Genomic DNA, 18667 nt, shown 5'->3' with positions numbered 1-18667 from the left:
TACCAGCTCTCCAAGCTGCCAGGTTGCATATCAGTAATTGGATTGATATTGGCTGATATGGCTGGTTAAAAATCAGCCATTGGTATTGACCCAAAAAAATCTTTATTGGTGCACCCCTAGTTTACAGTTATGCCAGAACTTTTGTTTCAAAACTCCAACATAAAAAATACATTTAAACAGTAATGATGACACCAGACCTGCCCACACTAAAGGCAGTCTCATTTCCATCTCCAGTTCTGTCTGGTTAGTTCATTTTTACTATGGTCATGTCCATGCGTTACTTCACAGCACAGCTGTGTATTAGGATTTGCATCTCTGCTTACCCACGTTTGAATCTGCATCAATGGAAAATCTGGTAGCTGCCCCTTGCTGCATAAGTAGGTGCAAGGCATACATTAAAGGCATACAGGTAGAGCACCCCAGCAGCACAATGGGGCAGTGGAATATAGCATGAAAGTTAGGAAAGGAGAACTGAGCAAATCAATCTCACAGGCATGACCAGAAGATCTGTTTACACAGCAGAGTACCAGTGGTTGCATGTACCACCCTAGACCCTGGGAAGGGTCTAATTGTCAATATATGATTAAGTATCATCCATACTTATGATACAGCTTTTACTCTAGTGTCCCCTGGCTGGCACTAGAGGAGGCTTTAACATTTTGAAATGTCTGTAATGTTTCCTTTTTGAAACGTTTCTAAGTGTTTCACTTGGAAAATTTTCAGTTGTTATTTTTCTTCATCCAGAAAAGTTATGGGATCTCTATCCTTGGAAGTTTTGAAGATTAGGTTAATGCAACTGGCATGATTTAGTTAGGGATGTTCCTGCCTTGAGCAGAGGATTGAACTAGATGCCCTCCCAAGGTCCCTTCCAGTCCTACTTTTCTAGAACTGTTGTATGATTCTGACTGACTATGCCGCCTCTAAATTCTCTGAATAGACAGGCTTTTCAGTTGGCATTTAACAGTCTCCTTGAAGCTGCTCTCACAGCTCAACATCACTTCTGTATGAATGAATATTTGTTCTGGGATCCATAGCAATCTGTGCTAGTATTAAGGCATCTGGCATGATTCCTGGGAAGCATAAAATCTCAACTGGTGCCAACTCTGGTGTGATTCCAGTACTGTGTTAAACACCATAGTTGCTGGGAAACCTTCTTGCTCAAATGCTCTAATTAGAATTGAATAGGTTGGCCTCTTTGTGCTGCTTCATGTAATTCAGTGCCACAGGACATGTTGATATGTTATTTAAGTCTAGCGCCTCTATTGAAGGAATGTGTTCCAAGAAATTCCATGGGATTTTATTGTGCATGCGTATGGACTGGAGTATAAAGACGCTTAATCTTGAATTCAGGTTGTTTCAATTGGTAGAGAATTAAACAAAACAAAACAGCTCCCTCCCCTCAACCATAATTCACAGCTACTGACAACAAAATTTTACTACTGTATTCTGTAGTTAATTGAGTGTGTCTTTCAAAGGTCACCTTATTTAAAATAAGTACTGTTTCCTTTAATAAAAGGACCAGAAATACTGGTTCTATAAATGCGTGAGACATGACATCTACTACATGTCTTATTACTTAACACATCCAAGTTTCTTATTAAGTAAATCATTTATTACTGCAAAACTAGAGGGAATCATTTTCAGTAACTCCTGACAAAAATAATGTGCTCCTTTTTTAAAAGAATATTTGCTTTCAACCAGAACTTACTGAGAAATTCAGAGCACTGCAACTGTTAATTTGGTAAAATGCAAAAAGATCAAATGGAAGAGAGATTTTACATGAAGTTGCATAAGTAGCAGCATGTTCAAACCCAAAGAGACCTCGGAAGTAATACAGTGCTCTTGAACAACCCACTTTTGGTCACCACTTAGAGCAGCTCTAACTAGTTCTGTTAGAGGTGTGTTCAGCACTTAGTCAGCTGTTCTCCTTCCTCCCCCTCATCCCCCACAAGGCCTTTTCAGCAACATTAAAGGTTTGCAAATGACAGTTTCCAGGATCTGTGGCCTCCTAGTGCTTAATATAACCCTTTTTTAGCTCAGCCTTCTCATTTAGGGAAGATTGTGATGGTGAAGTTTTTTATATCGATGGACTGATTGCTGCCTCCTGGTTGTTTGCAGTTGCATGGTGTTATGTTGGCATAACATCTACGTCATTCATCTAATATGATAGAATTACAGGTCACTTTATTATATATGGAAGTTGGTATTCAATGTTACATGACCATTTTTTTTTCTCACATTGTTAAAGGGTGTACAACAGATGTACTACTTAGTATAGTAAAAAGTAGATGTCTACTTTTTACTCTCTTGTTCTGTTGAATCTATCAATACACTAAGTAGTGCCCTCCAAGTGGGAAGAAGGTGAATAATAAAGTGACTTGAATCGACAAAGCATTTGTAAAGGGCAGAAGACGCTAGAGAGACTGTTCTCCTTCAGCTCTCTGCAATGGGTCCAGCATTGTTGGAAATGTAGGCCTCCCTCTTGGAGGGGGGACCACCCAAACTCATACGGTAATTCAATCATGGAGACTCTGGTGAATCTATTAGAGCTGGTTGATTGGGATTGCTGTCACTAGACTCCCTTGTATTGAAGGCTGTAGTTCCATTGCTACAGACTGCGCTGCTTCCTTATGTCATCCTGGTGATGCTGGAGTTGAGAAAATTACTGGTTTGGCAATAACCAGTTTTCTGAAGCGCTCTTTCAACCATTTAGAAACAAGTCAGGAAGCAACACATTTAAAGTTTTACTGTATTCTAAATGTCACAGGCCAAAACTTATTCTGTGGGACTGAGAACATGTCTGTATCACTCTGGGCACTTGGACCATGCAATACCATCCCCTCCCCAAGGAAAAGTGGCAGTAGTGTCACCAGCATAATGCTCTTGGAGCTTACTTGCCTGTGCCTGGTGCTGCACTAAGCCAACCACACGTGGGAGATGGTGTGCACAGAGTGAGTGTGGAGCGTTTCAGTGTAGTGCCCTGACCACCACACACATAAGCAACACAGCCTATGGGCCTGCTGTCAAGGAACTGATGTATAGAAAAGATTGGTCAAAGTGTCCTTTGGACACATTTGTTCCTTCCCCAGACCTAAAAGGAAGAAGAATGGTTTCTTAGACACTTTATTATTTGGTTAATGGTGTCGTGAAAAACCTGCTATCCTGAGTGGTGGTTTGTAACCACTGAAAGTGGTCCAATCACCACTAAAGGCCCTGTGGAGAATGGGGAGGATGTTAACCTAGTAGGTATTGTTGGAGCATGTAGGAAGACGTAAGTGTTTTCCCCAAAAGTCCACAGTCTAAACCGGTGATTCCCAAGCAGGGTTCTGGGGCCTGGCCAGCTTTCCCCACCCTCCCCCCAGTGCCCAGCCCCTCTGCAAGGAAGTAAGCATTGTAATAAATAAATTAGTTTTTGAAATGGTGTGCTGCTTAATTTACAACAGTTATGGAGGGCTGTCTCAAATCTGAAAAGGTTGAGAGCTATGAATCCAAATAAATACAAGATGCTGTATGCTGAAGGAGAAGTAAGGGTCAGAGATGAAAGGAGGTTGGATGGCTCCTCAAATAATAAGGCAGCAGATAACTCAAATACATTAAATCTTCTAATCCAAGTCACTCTTTAGAAATGAAAAAAGCGCCTATCTTCTTATTTTGTAATATATGTTAGGCTGCACAAATGCATTTAAGAGAGCTAAACATTCCTTAGTTCAGTGTCAGCTAAAAATTTGGCATACCAGTTTTCAGGCCTGTTATGAAGTGTATAAAGGAGCATTGGGCTGTGTTCCATGTGTGTGTACCCTGCCAGTAACACTGATTGCTGCTCTGGTGATATTTTTTTTTCAGGTCAGCCATGATACCTGCATTCTTCTGTTGTGTTATCACAGAGTCAGTCTGCCATCCCATAACCTGCATTACACCATTTTTTGTTCACAGCTGAACTGAAAGGGGCAAGAGCTGTGCTACTTTGTCTTCTTCCGATTCCCACTACTAGCATCCCAAAACTGCATTTACATCCCCTTTCTCACTCTTGACATTCCCATATTCAATAGCTCTTCCTTGTCAGTAAGATCTTACAAAGAAGGGGAAGCACCCTAGTTAGGCCACAGCCTATCCAGATATCCTAGCATTTGAGTGCAGAAAATTAGTGGCATAGCTGGCAGCACTTGTTTGTTATTGTAACTCAGAGTAAATTTGGCTGAGTTTCTGAACAGTATCTGGGATTTCCAACAACCAAAATAATGTTTGACATGCTGTAATACTTGTAATGGAGTATTTGTAGTATCTGTGTTAAATCTAAGTACCTCTTGCTAATGCACTGTTTCATTCACTGCAGTGAGGGCCAACCTTTTTGGCAGGCATGCCACACTGGCGCACTCCCCATGTGCCACTCTAACCCCTTCCACTGCCCCACCTGCTGCTCTGCTTTCTGCTTCCTGTCCTATCTGCTGTATGATATACACACAGCCTACCTGTGCCACTTGTGGTGTCTGTGCCACAAGTTAGCCATCCCCTGCTCTATGGCATGGGGTGTAATCTCAGTCCCCAAAAGTTTATACATTTAACTTCAGACTGCTGCAAATAAGAATCGATTAACCCAATTCCTTGCAAGTTACAAAGATACCCAATGTGACTTACGACTAGTCTTCTTTCCATAGAGTGAAAAATAAAACTATTTTCTTCAGTGGAGGGTTGCTTGAGGGCACAGAGCTGAAAACTTGCTGTGATTGTTTAATTTCCTGCATGGCTGCAGTTATTTTGCACGAGTTACGTAAGTAAGGGCTGAAGCAATGAATAAGACAAAACAAATGAACAAGTCCAGCTTTAAAATGCTAGTTGCTAGCTGACTAAGCACAGTTGTTGGGCCACCTGGTGACTTCAGAAGGCTTTAGGGCTATTTAATTGTTTCACTATTATACTGCACTGTAAAACCATATTTATCTTGTTTAGAAAGCAAGCATCTGCTCATATATGCAGATGGCAGAGCGTAGCAATTCTGTCGCATGGCACCCCATATCATAACACATTCTTGGGAGGGGTGGAGAGGCATGGTATAGTGGTGTAAAATCTACAACACCACAGCTAGCCCCCAAGCAGTCAGTAGACTTAAAAAGGGGTGGTAGCCTCCCATGCTGTCTGGTGACAACAAAACAGCAAAGGGAATAGACTTCTTTGAAAGGGGGAGATTTTGTTTTTTGGTATATTTGATTGTACTGGCATTTAAGTGAAGGATCAGCTTCCTGTCGCTACATTACATCAGATAGTATTCAAGAGGCAACTACTGTGTAACAGTACACAGAAATTCTTCAAGGTAAATGTGTGGGAATGGGAGAAATTGATTTTAGAGTTTTGTTTAGATGGTGGCTTGCTGACCTCTGCTGGTGAATTCGTTTTGCAGCAGCTTGCTCACAGGGAACTACGCATTTGATCTGAGCCAAAAGGCCGAGAAGTGAACACACTTGAGTTGTATTCAGTTATTTTGCTAGCTGTCAGAATGCTAGAAAAATGTCTTAGTGTGGCTGTAGCAGTACTCCGAGCACTGGTGTAGTTGGAAGTTGGAATGAGGAGTGACATAACATGAAAGACTCCTTTTAGAATTAGCTCTATTCCACTATGGTATTGCGTGATCCCTGGGACTTGCTTTTAGTTGCAGTTATGATTATAGATGTGTGAATCAGTGTCCTCCAGAGCTGTTGGGAGTAAAAAGGAGTCGTTGTGCTATTGCTTCTTACTGTAAGAGTCAATATTCTGGCCAGGTGGTGCGGTCTCCAGGTGCTTTGGAAACTAAAAAAAAACTTGTGGTTTCAGTAATAGAAAAGAAGTTCCTCCCTCAGTTGGTTGGTGTACTCTGGTCATCTTCATCTACTTGCACAACTTGAACTACCATCTTCTACCAGTGTTTTGCAGATCTCCCCTCAGTCCATCTCTGGATCACTTGCCATATCTTTATAGTTGAATGTATCATTCCTCCAAAAGTCTCTCCCATTTTTCCTGGTGCTGGTAACTACAGCTAATTTCCCTGCCAGCCATGCTGGGATCCTAAGAGTATAAGCTTCAGCTCTTCTTTCTACCTCTCCCTCACACTCTGCATGTCTGTATCCAAATCTTATGCATTCTTCCTATGCACAGTTTCTAAAATACAGCTTTTATTTATGTTCTGAAGTTGCTGCTGTTGTCCAAGTCCTAATCTCCTGTTGCCATTCCTGTAGCTGCCTCCTCATTAATCACCTCCATGCTTACATCCAGACCTTGTTGAGAATATGGCCTCTAAAATCTTCCGTATTCTCTTCTGCATTGTCAAATTTCCTATGGGTCAAGATTCTGCAGGCTGTACCAGGCCATGCTCACCCTTGTATTTCATCAACTAATGCTGTTAGTTTTCCTGCAGCCATCTCCATATTCAGTGTCTTTCCTCTGACCTGGACCTCAAGCCTAATTGTTCACTCCATGAAGGAGAGATGAGAGATTTTGGGGGGCATGGTGGGGGATAGGCAGAATTTAGAAGCTGTGCCTGTTATCACCCTACCTCTCTGCTTATATATTTCATCCCTGCCTGTGCTCTTTCTCTTTGTGAATGGTGCATTCTTAAGAGAGAGGACATGAGTCTTTCCATATGTTTATATCAGCACATTTTTAGTATTGTATTTCATGGTGTATAAGTCAACCCCCCATTTTTCTGATCAAAAAAGTTAGGAATTTTGTAGTGTATAAGTCAGTCTAACTTTTTGGATCAGAAATATGAGATCAACTTGTATGCTGTGTTGACCAATATTTTGAGTACCATATTTCACAATGTAAGTCAAGTTTTGAAGCCCAGTTTGTAACCCTTAAAACTCAACCTTGACTTACATACCATATCACTGCCCCCTGCTAGTGGCGCTGGGCTCAGTGCTTGGCTGGCTCGACCTAGGCGGTACTGCTCATAAGGGATGGGGCTGTGCCAGCCAAACACCGAGCCCGTCTCCATCCACTTTTAAGCAGTGCCGCCCACGGGGGATGGTGATATGATGTATAAGTTGAGGTTGACTTCTAAGAGTTAAAAATTGGGCTTCAAAACTTGACTTGTACACTGTGAAATACAATGAGGTTTAAGGTCTGTCTGGAGTTTAGGTGCTAGTGTGGTCAAGCATACTGATTTATGTAGCCATTGCATGCAAGGGCATTAAGTGTTTAGTGTCATGTCTGACTACCTTTAACTCCACAACCCAAATTACCAGTACCCACTTACAGTTGGGCCTACCAGAGGGCAACTTGAGGTGCAAATCTGCAGTTAGGCTTGAGTTTGTGACCCTGGATTAATAGTGAGGTGCTTAATCTTCTTTACCAGTGCACCTGTTCTTTATTTTGAGTAGCTTAAATAGTAAATATTCGCTGCTGATCAATATAAAATACCAAATAGAAGTGAACCATTCTGTTGGGCAGTACCTGATCAGTACCAAGGTTTGACTTTTTTCAGAGACTTGTGATGATGGTTTGCTTTGAACATTGCTTATGTCCTGAAGATTTTCCTTCAGCTTATTTTCTAAAGATTTTCCTTTCTTTTCAGGATATTCACATTGTACAGCAAATCTTTGCCACTAGACTTGGCATGTCGTGTCTGGGACGTGTTCTGCCGTGATGGAGAGGAGTTCCTTTTCCGTACGGCCTTGGGAATACTAAAACTTTTTGAAGATATTTTGACCAAAATGGACTTCATTCATATAGCTCAATTCCTAACAAAGTTACCAGAGGATTTGCCTTCAGAAGAATTCTTCACATCTATTGCTGCGATTCAGATACAAAGCAGAAACAAAAAGTGGGCTCAGGTAAAGAGTATTTGAGTATCTGCCTCCTTTAACCAGTGAATCTTCAGATGCAGGAAGGAGAGAACATGTAGGAGTCCAAAGTGCACATGTTACAGTTGGGTTAGGCTGAGGAATCTGCAGGTCATTCTGTGATGCTGGCAGGTAGCTAGTCAGGAAAAGGGCTGCCCTGAGCATTTTTCCCCCTGGGAAACTGGTGGTGCATGGTAGTCAGTAGATGGTTTTAGTAGATCCCAGCTTGAACAGCAATGGTGTCATATCATTTTTATTTCTTTCTCCTACTAAGGAGGCTAAAGAAGGCTCAAACTCAGTGTTACAACTTTTCAGTTAAACAACAGACCTTTGTGACAGAAGTTGATGGCTGAATTCTGTAGGAATTTTCCTCATGTTGATACTACTTGTCAAATGGCCAAATCAGTCAAATATGGCAAAGCAAATCTTGCTTTCTAAGTATATCTACATGGAGATAGGAGTTAAGGCTACATTAAAAAAGAATTGGGTGTTGTGATGCTGAACATTTCAACACCTATTTTTTTGGTGCCTGGCTCCTTGAGTCCATAGCTCTTGAGTTAGGCATCTAAACTCTGTATAGTGTAGGAGTGAAGTTAAGTGCTTCAAAACGACATTCACAACATCCAGCATACCATGTGGGATGCTGCTGAGAGGTGCGTGTCTTTTCCTTCCCTTAGGGACTTGGGTTCCTGAGCTGTAGCAAGTGCCTTGATTCATAGCCCCAGATTGTGGAATTAGGCACCTGAGATATTCCTTACAGTGAATGACATCCCATTTCTGAACCTTTAATGGAGGAAGTGATGCTTCCCCGAGTCCTAGGAGACTCATCCATGAAGTGGAGAACCTGGATGCTGTGCACTCCTGCCTGAACAGATTTTAACTTGCATTTACCACTCCTTGAAGAGTTACCTGATCATTCACTGTTCTTAAGGGAAAACACTCCCCCATCCTTCCTCTTGAAGTTGTGCCCCTTGACAAAAAAAAAAGAAAAAGAGGTAAAAAGTGAGAGAGACATGTCCACCACTAGCCTTGTGGTTAGGACACTCAACCGTGAGTGAGGAGTAGGTCTGTGTCTCAGTCCCTGTTCTGAGGGTTTGATGTAGGGGCTCCTCAAGTGTAGCCCACAGGCCACACACAGTCTAAGAAGTGTTTGTATGCAGTCCACAAAGGGACATTTTAGCAGTGGCCATCCTCAACAGAATCAGCTGATCAGCAAGGCTGGAGCTATTGACTCTATTCAGTGGTAATTAATTGGCAAACCTGAGCACTGTGATCCACTGTTAAGGATGTGCTGAATGTTTTGGGAGATATTCAGTTACATCTACCCTGATGCCTTTTATTGGCAAAGGGAAGTTGACTGTAGAAGTCCAACTCAGGTTTGAATTAAGCTCTTGCTGATATTGGATTCTCCTTATTGTAACTTTGTATATATAAAGCATGTGACATGATATCTATTGCACAAAGATACTGCATTGGAGGTTCACCTTGTTGTCCCTAGTGTGATGTCCCACCTTTAAGCAGTCCTGCATGAACAAAAGTTTGTGAATCCCTGGTTTGATGTAAAATGTATTTGTGTATCTGGAGTGCCTTACTCAAACTTTAAGGGCACCTAATTAGCACACGTTGGAGCAGACTGGAAAATGCTAATTAGCAGTCCAGCAGCCTCAGCATCTTGCATATTCAGGGTCCCTGCGATTCAAAATGGCAGCAAGGTGCTTTAACTAAAGCTTGTCAAATGAGCTTTAGTTAAAGCTCACCCACCGCTATTTTGAAGCACAGGATGCTGAATACGTGAGACTCTACGGGCACTTTAAGTAGCTCCTGAGAGCCACTCTGATTAAAGGGCTTCCACCCCAGAACATGTCTAAAGATGCTCTGAGAGCCCAGGCGGGCAGAGGATGTCTTGACCGGAATGATAAATTGGAAACAGTTGTCCTGCGACAGATCCCAGTTGATAAACGAGTGGCTAACCTGAGTCAGAAGACTCTTCAGATAGAGGTGAAGTGACTTGACCAAGGCAGTGTCATTTGGGCTTTGACTGGAGAGCTTATTAGCTCTGGCTTGTAGTGTTTTATTTGCTGTAGTTATTGGGATTTATTCTGGTAATATATTTTCCCCCAGGCATCTTTTGGCTGCAGTAGATTTTACATTGCAACTGGGGATGGAAGTTGAGAACCCAACACCTAGGCTGTGTAGTGTATATTTCCTTTTTAGCTTAGATTGTTTTATATATCTTAGTGGCCAAAATTCTTGTCATGTTAACTGTTCCAGGACTGTCATTCAGTGCAAAGGAACTTTTTAAAGTCTGGATATAATGTTTTTATTTATATAAAAATAATTAAAATCTATGAATATAGATAAAATATTCTTAAAACCACCTTGCTTGAAAGTACTTGGGAAACTCCTGCCTAGCTGAGTGCATTGTAGCTGTTCTTGTGGTAGAAGACACTTTTTAACCTTATGCTCCCTTTTTAAAATACCTCAGGTACTGACTGCATTGCAGAAAGACAACCGGGAAATGGAGAAAGGAAGCCCTTCACTCAAACGCTGAAAACTACAGCTGCTTCAAATTGATGCCCAGGGGAAGAGAATTTGAATGGCAAATGGACTGAGTACAGCTTGACATACGTGGAGCTGCATCAAAGTGTTTCAGAGTTTTGCTTGGCATTGGAGATGATGGCCTTAACAGAAAACAAAATAAGGGGAAGGGACCTATTTTAAATAACGAAACCAAGGCCTAGCCTAAAGAAGCTCAGTAGAATGTGTGGGGACAGCATTACACATTCTACACTTTTAACGAAGGCAGTGAACCCAAACCATTTTAAGTTTTCCTTTTTTATTTCAATGATTATTTTAAAATACTGGCCATTGATTGTGCTTTGAAATCTGTTCCCCTAGTTTGATCCTTAGCCAGAATATTTATCCCATATCCAAGAGCGTAACTAGATCTGGATCTCCAATACCTGGTGCTGGTATTTATAGTTAAGCGGGGTGAGGACCACTTCTTGAGAAATGATTCCTGTTTTTAAAGGCTTTAGGCCCCATTTACCAAAGATATCATTAGATTAAAAATAGAACTACGTTCCATTCACTAACAATAGTGGTAAGTAGAAAATATACTTGACAAAGAAGGATGAAGTCAGACTTTTAGTACAGCAGCAGAGACCATTTTTAAGATGACTTTCAGTAGTGTTTTCCAATTTGGATACACTGGGGAAGTGCTAAATTTAATCCCATTGAATTACTTGTGTTCATCAAGGTGTAATCCTTGGCATTACAGTAACATTTCTGTGTGTGGGTTCAATTCCATTTCCCTTTTAACAGCAGGTACAGTGCTCCTAAATGGCAACAAGTAAATGAGGTTTACTAAGGAATGTCAAATGTAAACACTAACAGGACAAGTAAAATGAATCAGTCCACCTAGCTGTTTTAAGACCAGCCTGGAACACACTGTAATACACTTAAGTTCGGAGATAGCAAACTGCAATTACATATTTTTGTTATACAGTTAAAATTTTCTGCCTTCAACTTTTTGATTGTAAATCATAAGTGCCCATGCTGTATGTTTTCCACTTTACAAGGAAGTGTATCGCATTATGTGCTTTATATAAATAGTATGAATTGCAGCTCTGAAAAGGGAAACTAACTGAAGCAATATATGTTTGATAGAGTAAATGGGAATCCTGAACTCTCCAGGCTTGTATCTTCTGTTTAACATCATCCTTCAGTCTGTCCTCTAGGATGATCTTGTTTTAGTGTTGTCTGAAACAAATATGAATTAGGGGAAACTAAAATTAACATTGGGTTAAAATGGAAGTGTATTTGCACACTCTTGCATTCCAAGTACATACAGCATTTAATGTCAAATGACCACATTATACATGCAAATTATTATTAATCTCCTTATATGGTATTTTGACTATAATATTTAAGAAGGCTCACCATGACTTGTCTGTGTTAAGTGTTTGAGAACTCCTGATCACAGAGAATATGTAATGAAAATGCGGCTTGCAAGTCTGTTACCTCTTTGGCCTCTTTCCCTTCCTTCCCTGTGCACCCAGCGTAATTGGTTAGTTAGTTTGTTTTTGATACTGACCTTTAATTTCTTCAGTAAAGGAGTGACTTAGTAATTTTTTTGTGAAGATAAGCAATTGGGAATAGATGTGGTAATGTTTTCATTCCCTCATCTGAAATTGGTTAGCTTTGGTCCTCCTGTGATTGGTACTCATGTTACGTGCTTTTAAGTGCAATAGAAAGCTGGAAGGTCAGTAGCTATTGATTGACATTAATACCTTTTTAAATACCACAAATATGCCTTTACATGAAGGTGTAGAGAGGCCTAACATCCAAAACATTTGCACTATACTTTTACATGACTTACTAAACTTACTCAGACCAATGTTTTCCTTGGTATACGTTCAATTAGACGGTACTGTAGCTAGCTTTGAGACTGTAACTTGGTTTTCATCACAATTTAGTGCCCATTTCCTAGTAAACCAAGTCTTCTGCGATGTGGCTCAGTCATCTTGCAAGAATGCATTCTTTAGCCATGGTATTTTTGCAGCAATCCTTGATCTGTTCTTCTTTTCCTCCCTTCCCAGTATTGTTGAATGTAACTCTGAAAATGGGCGTGGTGGTCAGAAAAAGGCCTGCTGCAGCACTTGTGCACTGTTTGTGACTGGCAGATGTAATTATTTTTGTTCTGTTGGGTTTTTTCCTGTTCTTTGAGGATGTATATATTTTTTAATTGTTTTCTTTGTGTACATATGGTCTGTTCTTTATGTAATGAAGAAAAGCAATGCAATAAGGAGCTTTGCACAGTTTGTTTAAAAACTGCATTTGGAAAACCTTTTTCACCTGCCTAAAGATGCAATTGTTTAAACTTTTCAGTAGACTTGATTTGAAAATATGCTTGAATTTTGATAAAAAAAAAACCCCCAATATATTAAGATGTGTAGTAATAGCCTAGGATTGCTTACCACTACAGCTTTTTTTTTAAGTTTCTGACAGTATACCAAATCTTGTTAATTAGCAAGTAAGGAAGAATTCCATAATAAATTCAGGGATTACATAACGCATTTTGCTAATTTGCTTTTGTTGTTTGAGCATTCAAGGGTACATGTGAGACAATGCATGAGACTTCTTCCCCTGATTTGGCACATGTCTGCATCACACCAGAGCTGTTCGCTCCCTTTTCCCTCCATGGGTTTAAAGTAGACTTAAAATGCTGCAATATTTCAGAAGCCTGCAATTTTCACTTTACATGCAGCAAATTGGAGAAACTAGACTTCAACCAGGTTTGATATTTTTGTGCAACCTGCACTTTATAATAAAAACAATTTTGTATCTTCAATCAGTAGTAGTTAAAAGTATCATTTAGAAAAATAATTTCATTTTAAAGGGTACTTTATAACGGCTTATATTTTTGGATGTTTTAAATACTAGAACATGTAGAAGCCCATTGATACACCCTCTGTATATCATGTTCAGATTGTTTTTATGTAGTTATCAGTTTGTTTTGTTTAGGTAAGTGTATCAAACTGGAACTTTTTTGAACTGTAAATATATGGTTTTATTAAATAAAGTCATGTAAAGTTACCTTAATCACGTGGTGCTGCCAGTGTCATCTGAAACTAAGTTCCTGAATTTCTGTAGAAGGTTTCTGTTGTCGGTTTGAGTTTTATTTTCAATGTGGCATTTTAGAAGCTTTTAGTTCCAAAAAGATACCCCAGATGGTTTAGTTAATGGCTTTCACATCTCTGCCTATAATTAGGGGGCCAACCTAACTTGAGGAGGTGGCTGGCCAATTTCACGGGCAGATTCTGGGGCTGGCTGCCATTTTCATGGGCCCTGTGTGGCCAAAGGGCCCTTGTGGTCCCGCCCTTCGCTGCTGTTGCGTTGCAAGGACTGTCCATAATGCAGCCCCACCCCTTGCTACCAGTTGGTGTAGTGAGCAGGGCCGCACAACAGGCAGCCCTCTCAGCCAATCAACAGTGAGGGGTGGAGGCAGTAGCCCTTCAGGGGGCTGCAGTGCCACTTTATTTTCAGTAATTTTTTTTGCAGTGACCCCGCCAAAATTGCAAAGCCCACCAGTTTTCACGGAGCCCACCCAATTACATATGTTCTGCAAAAATTGTGCAATCGCGAATTCAGAAGGGCCCTACCCATAATTCTTGCCTAAATGGGACCCATTTCAGAGGGTAGGAGGGAGGGAGTGTTTATAAAAATGACTTGGCATGTTAATACTTTACGTCCCCTTTTGAAGCTCTGATTTAAGTGCATTTCATATAAACTTTGCTGATAAAAGGCCTGCATTTTTTTGGTCCTGCCACAAAAAGCAGGTAAGATCTAATATGTGTCCTGCCATATATATCATGACTATAGGACTTGCACCTCCCACCTTCTTCCCTTTGTTCTCTTCCATAATAGAATTCTGATGGTCACAGGTATTCATTTGTGGCTGCTGTGTGGAAGGGTTTTTTGTTTCAACAATTTGTATTAGCGGATGGTTATGTATAGCATATGTGTACAATTGTCCCCATCTTTGTCTTCAGTAGACATGTAAGAATTTGCTGCCGCACAGTAGTTAAGGTGGGTTTTATATAACCAACATGAACTGATGATCTGGGGAGCACAGACAGTACCTAAAGAAAGGAGTGCAAGTCAGCATGAATCAAATATCTATGTATAGTGGTCTTTCTGTTTTCAGTGTTTTGGATGAACAGTTTGACTTCTTATTGGGGTCTTTTATGAGTTAAAACCTAAAATCAGAAGCATTCTTATTGGGAGAAGTCTTCCAAATATGTTGACAAGGAATGCTATCTGCATCCACTGAATCAAATAGGAACTATACATTTGCAAACACTACAAAGGGTTTTTTGTTTTGTTTTTTTAAACTGGCTTTATTCTTCCTTGCCTCTGGTTGATATAATCTCAGTTTGCTGGAAAGTACTGGTGGAGGAAGGGAAGCTTTACTTTTTCTCAGCTACCACATGTTAACACAGAGCTTGTGAAGAAAGAGGATTTTAACTTCTTTTGACTTGTGCCATGTTATATTTTTCCCCACAGAAGAGGGATAAGGGTTTTATATTTATAGATCCCCTGGCATCACCTCATAATTTACAATTAATCTCTTAGGAGGATTTAGAAGGCCACAAAGTTGCAATGGTTTTGTCACTGTATTGACAAAAAGGAAATACCTAGAAAGGTACATGAGGATTTAGTAAATGTCTCTAATTTGGGGGGAGTTTTTTGGGTGTGTACATGTGCACGCATGCATGCCCAAATTATCTACAAACTCGAGAGCAAAGAGCAAATGCCAGCACAGAGGAGTTTTCCAGGGAAGCTCTTTCCTGCTGTCCCCATCACTTGTCATTTCCCACGGTTGTGAAAATAACAGGAATGTTAGCCCTTGATCTTTAGTCTATTAAAGAAAAAAGCTTATGGGAAACTTTTATATTTTTTAAATTTATTTTTAGTCTCAAAGAATAAAGCAGGTTGATTATTGAAGAGAAAATCCAACTATCCTGGCAAGGCCTTGGGACCGAAGTTAAACTGGTTCAGTGAGTAGGAGTAAGTTTGCTACTCTGTTTGGAATTGGGAGAGTCGCGCAAAATGTGGTTTTTCGTCACAAGTGGTATGGAAGAGGGCATAGGGATAAAACTACAAGTTGATCATTACATGAGAGAAAGTAGATGGGGCAATTCTGGTTCAAGGAATCTTTTACTTGTATTGTTACACCTTTTACCAAAATGGAAAAACAAACAAGCGCTTCACTTGCACAAGACTACTGCTTTTTTTTTTTTAAGACAGGGTTGTCAAACAGAGTACTTGGGCCACATCTGGCTTGCAGAGCCAGATCATATGGCTCACAGCCTTGATGGGGGTGAGGGAGGACCTTCTCATGGCTGCAGCCAAGCACCTGGGTGTGAGCTGCCATGCTGCTGAGGCTCCAGCACTGAGAGAAGAAGCCTGGCACTGTGACGTGCCAGCCAAGCACTCATGACACCAGCTTCTTCCCATGCTGATGGTGGGGCTCTAGTGCCATGACTGTTGCCCAGGCATTTGGCTGCAGCCACAGGGCTCGAGCAGCACAACTGTCATTGGCTTAGCTGCCAGGAACCCAGGAGAGAGAGACAGTGCTAGAGCCCCAGTAGTACTGCAGAAAGCAGCCCAGGTCTGCAACTAGTTACTGCAGCAGCAAAGTGCCCAGGCAAGCGTTGCGATCCTAGAGCCAAGCCCTAGCAGCATGGCAGTAAGAAGTCCGATTCTGTGGCTTGTTCCCATGGTAGCAGCCAAGTACCCAGCCTCTTCTTACCCTGTCCTGAACTAGCATGGTGAGGGGGAGGTCCTGTGGGCCTGATTCAGTTTGCAGCGGCAGCCCTGCACCACTGATCCAGCCTGCAGGGCTAGATGCTTTTGACACCTCTGATTTAAGATAATTTTCTTCTTATACTGACTAGCGATGGGTACAAAGCTATTAACTGCAGTAAAATGTATTTTAAGTAACACCCTACTCTTCAAACTACCTCCATACTACTGCAGGTTTAGCAGTTAGTCAAGATTCAGTACGTACAAATAAGTGTGACTTGTAGTGTGTTTTACTGCATCTTTTAACTATTCTTTAAAAGACGATGCTCTTCCGCAGCATCCAGTCAAATCAAATTCTAAGAAGAGGCAAGACAACACTTACTGGACCATACTGTCAATGCTAACCCCACGTGGGATGGCTTAATAATAATAAGGCTCATGCTCTCAGTAATGAACTGACTAGCTTCTTTGTTACAGACTGAATTCTCCCCTCTTGCATCCATTTTTAGTTGTGATACCAACATTTTAAGTGAAGTGGTTCAAAAAAAATAAACCCCATAAAAAATCTACCATAGAGATCATTTGGAGAAACAAGCAAGTGTAAGCCACTGTTCCAAGCTTCTTAGCACCATGTACTATTCTCATTGCCACTAGTTTGGCTAATGCATTTCAAGACAAGTTTGTGCGCTCATTTTTAGGACATGGGACAGTAACGATGGTATTTTTGTTTTTTATTTTCTAATTGGAATGTTATAACCTCCAGTCTATCATTTCTCAGAAGGCTTTCAGATATGTTGAATATGTAGTTGAAATTAGATAATGATTAATGAATCAGAGCTTGTGGAATTTAAATTCTGCACTGATTTAACTTCTTAGCTGAGTCACCATGACTACTGGGTTTGAAATTTTAAGATCAACTACAAAACATTGTATTTTTAGTGTTGTGTTTTGTAGGGGCCTTAAGTGTCAAATCATTCATTACCTTTCTTTATTTCTTAATCAGAACACCAAAGAAAAACAATGTGTGTAATGCACGTTTATAGCTTTAGACATAGCTTTAAAAATTCAGTATTTTAAAAAATGTGCTTAAAGACCAGGTGAGTATGCTGAGTTTCCAAAAAAGAAACTGAAACTGCAGTGGCCACAACACGTGTTAATGGCAGAAGCGGAAGAACTTTAGGTTGATTTGGTCTTTGCCAGGGGTTACAATGTCAGGTGTGTTGTTAAGTGTGAAATACTTAAAGAAACCAAGCACATTTGGCCATTTTTTAATTGGAGGGCCATTTGATAGGTACAACTGTATGGCAGTCTCCTGCACAATAAATAGTAGTAAACATGCTATAGAAAGGAGATTATTTTCCAGTAAAATATTTAGTTTATCCCCTTGCCTATACAAAAAAAAAAAATGATTTTTCCCAGTACTTTTATTTCTAGCCCACCCCACCCACGGTTTTGGTGTCTCTAAAGATCTTGTCTCCCTCTGGTATCTTCATGGTGATGGAAAGGATTTGGCTTCCTTAATTTTTTTCTTGATTCCCTTGCAGGCAATGGTGAGACCAGCATGGTGCCGTTTCAGGTTCTCCAGCCGCTGATTCAGCACCTGAGCAGCATCCACCTTGTTCTCAAAGTCCTGCAGCAGCACCTCATTCCCCAGCAAGCCACACTTCTGCTGCAGCCTCTGATTGTCTGCCCGTAAACGATCCCTGGCCTGCTTGGTTTTGGTCAGCACATCTCTCTTTTGCGCCAGCACTGCCTCGATCTCCAGCAGCTCGACCTTCTTCTCCTGGTTCTCAGCTTCCACGAACTGCAGCTTCTCTTTGAGCTGTGTCAAGACTTGCACTGTGGTGGTGACTTTCTTCCTGAGCTTCAGCAGCTCCTCATTGCGCTCATCCACCTTCTCGTTGTAGGTCTGGTTCTCGATCTTCAACTGCTCGAAGTCGATGAGGTGCAGCCCCTCAGCCAGCTCTTCCTGGGCCTTCAGTCTTGCTTCCAGCTGCTCAATCTTGTGCTTCAGCTTGATGTTCTCTAGGCGTACCTAAAAGGGTGGGAGTGGGCAGAAAGACGTGAGCATTTCCTGGCCTCCTCGCACACCCCAACTACTGACAGAAAAGTACAGTAACGTGACCTTTCTAGGAGTTGCTGAAGCACTGGCTACAGTATTTCCTGGCATCCTCATGCACCCCAACTACCGCCAGGACAATACGTACGACTTTTGTTCCTTCCTGCCCAGGAGCTGGTGGAGTGTTCGCTACTGTATTTCCTGGTGTACTCACGCATCCCAGCTAGTGACGGGACAATAATGCGGCCTTCCTGCCCAGGAGCTCAGGGGGCACTCGCTCCCGTATTAACTGGTGTACACACGCACTTCAACTAGTGACAGGACAATACGGTAACGCAAAGCCCCTCCCCACCCCCGCCGCCTCACCTGGCTGATCTCCTCGTCCTTGCGCTGCTCGGCGGCCTGCAGACGCTCCAGCTCGGCCCGCTCCCCACCCGGCCGCCTCCTGCCTGCCGCCGCCGCCTCGGCCACGCAGGCCCGGTAGGCG

At 41.5% G+C, this 18667-nt stretch overlaps 2 protein-coding genes and 1 long non-coding RNA gene across 11 annotated transcripts in view; 1 reads left to right on the top strand and 2 right to left on the bottom strand.

The window, feature by feature from the left end:
* TBC1D14 (TBC1 domain family member 14) overlaps window positions 1–15551 on the top strand; it is a 153143-nt gene extending 137592 nt beyond the window's left edge. For 8 of the 9 annotated variants that reach the window (XM_019526207.1, XM_019526210.1, XM_019526205.1 and 5 more), the window contains 2 exons: window positions 7544–7802; window positions 10297–13415. In XM_019526207.1, the coding sequence (XP_019381752.1) occupies window positions 7544–7802; window positions 10297–10362 (325 nt within the window). In that variant the 3' untranslated portion in view covers window positions 10363–13415. Of the gene's footprint in view, window positions 1–7543; window positions 7803–10296; window positions 13416–13874 lie in introns of those variants that run through there. The other variant, XM_019526212.1, reaches the window with a different exon arrangement.
* On the bottom strand, window positions 2721–6813 carry LOC109303866. The gene is made up of 2 exons (XR_002099250.1): window positions 4636–6813; window positions 2721–3091 (listed from the first exon to the last, which is right to left on the bottom strand). It is a non-coding gene; the product is annotated as an uncharacterized LOC109303866 (long non-coding RNA).
* A 1864-nt stretch (window positions 15552–17415) lies between the features above and the next one.
* CCDC96 (coiled-coil domain containing 96) overlaps window positions 17416–18667 on the bottom strand; it is a 1913-nt gene continuing 661 nt past the window's right edge. The window contains exons 2-3 of the mRNA XM_019525812.1: window positions 18547–18642; window positions 17416–18156 (exon numbers count right to left, since the gene is read on the bottom strand). Coding sequence (XP_019381357.1) covers window positions 17611–18156; window positions 18547–18642 — 642 coding nt within the window. The 3' untranslated portion in view covers window positions 17416–17610. The remainder of the gene's footprint in view (window positions 18157–18546; window positions 18643–18667) is intronic.

Source organism: Gavialis gangeticus, unplaced genomic scaffold (assembly GCF_001723915.1).
Source record: "Gavialis gangeticus isolate Ggan-Ray unplaced genomic scaffold, GavGan_comp1, whole genome shotgun sequence".
In the NCBI taxonomy this organism is placed as follows: domain Eukaryota; kingdom Metazoa; phylum Chordata; order Crocodylia; family Gavialidae; genus Gavialis; species Gavialis gangeticus.
The sequence above is the reverse complement of the archived record's forward strand: the minus strand, read 5'-3'. Positions and strand labels throughout refer to the sequence as shown.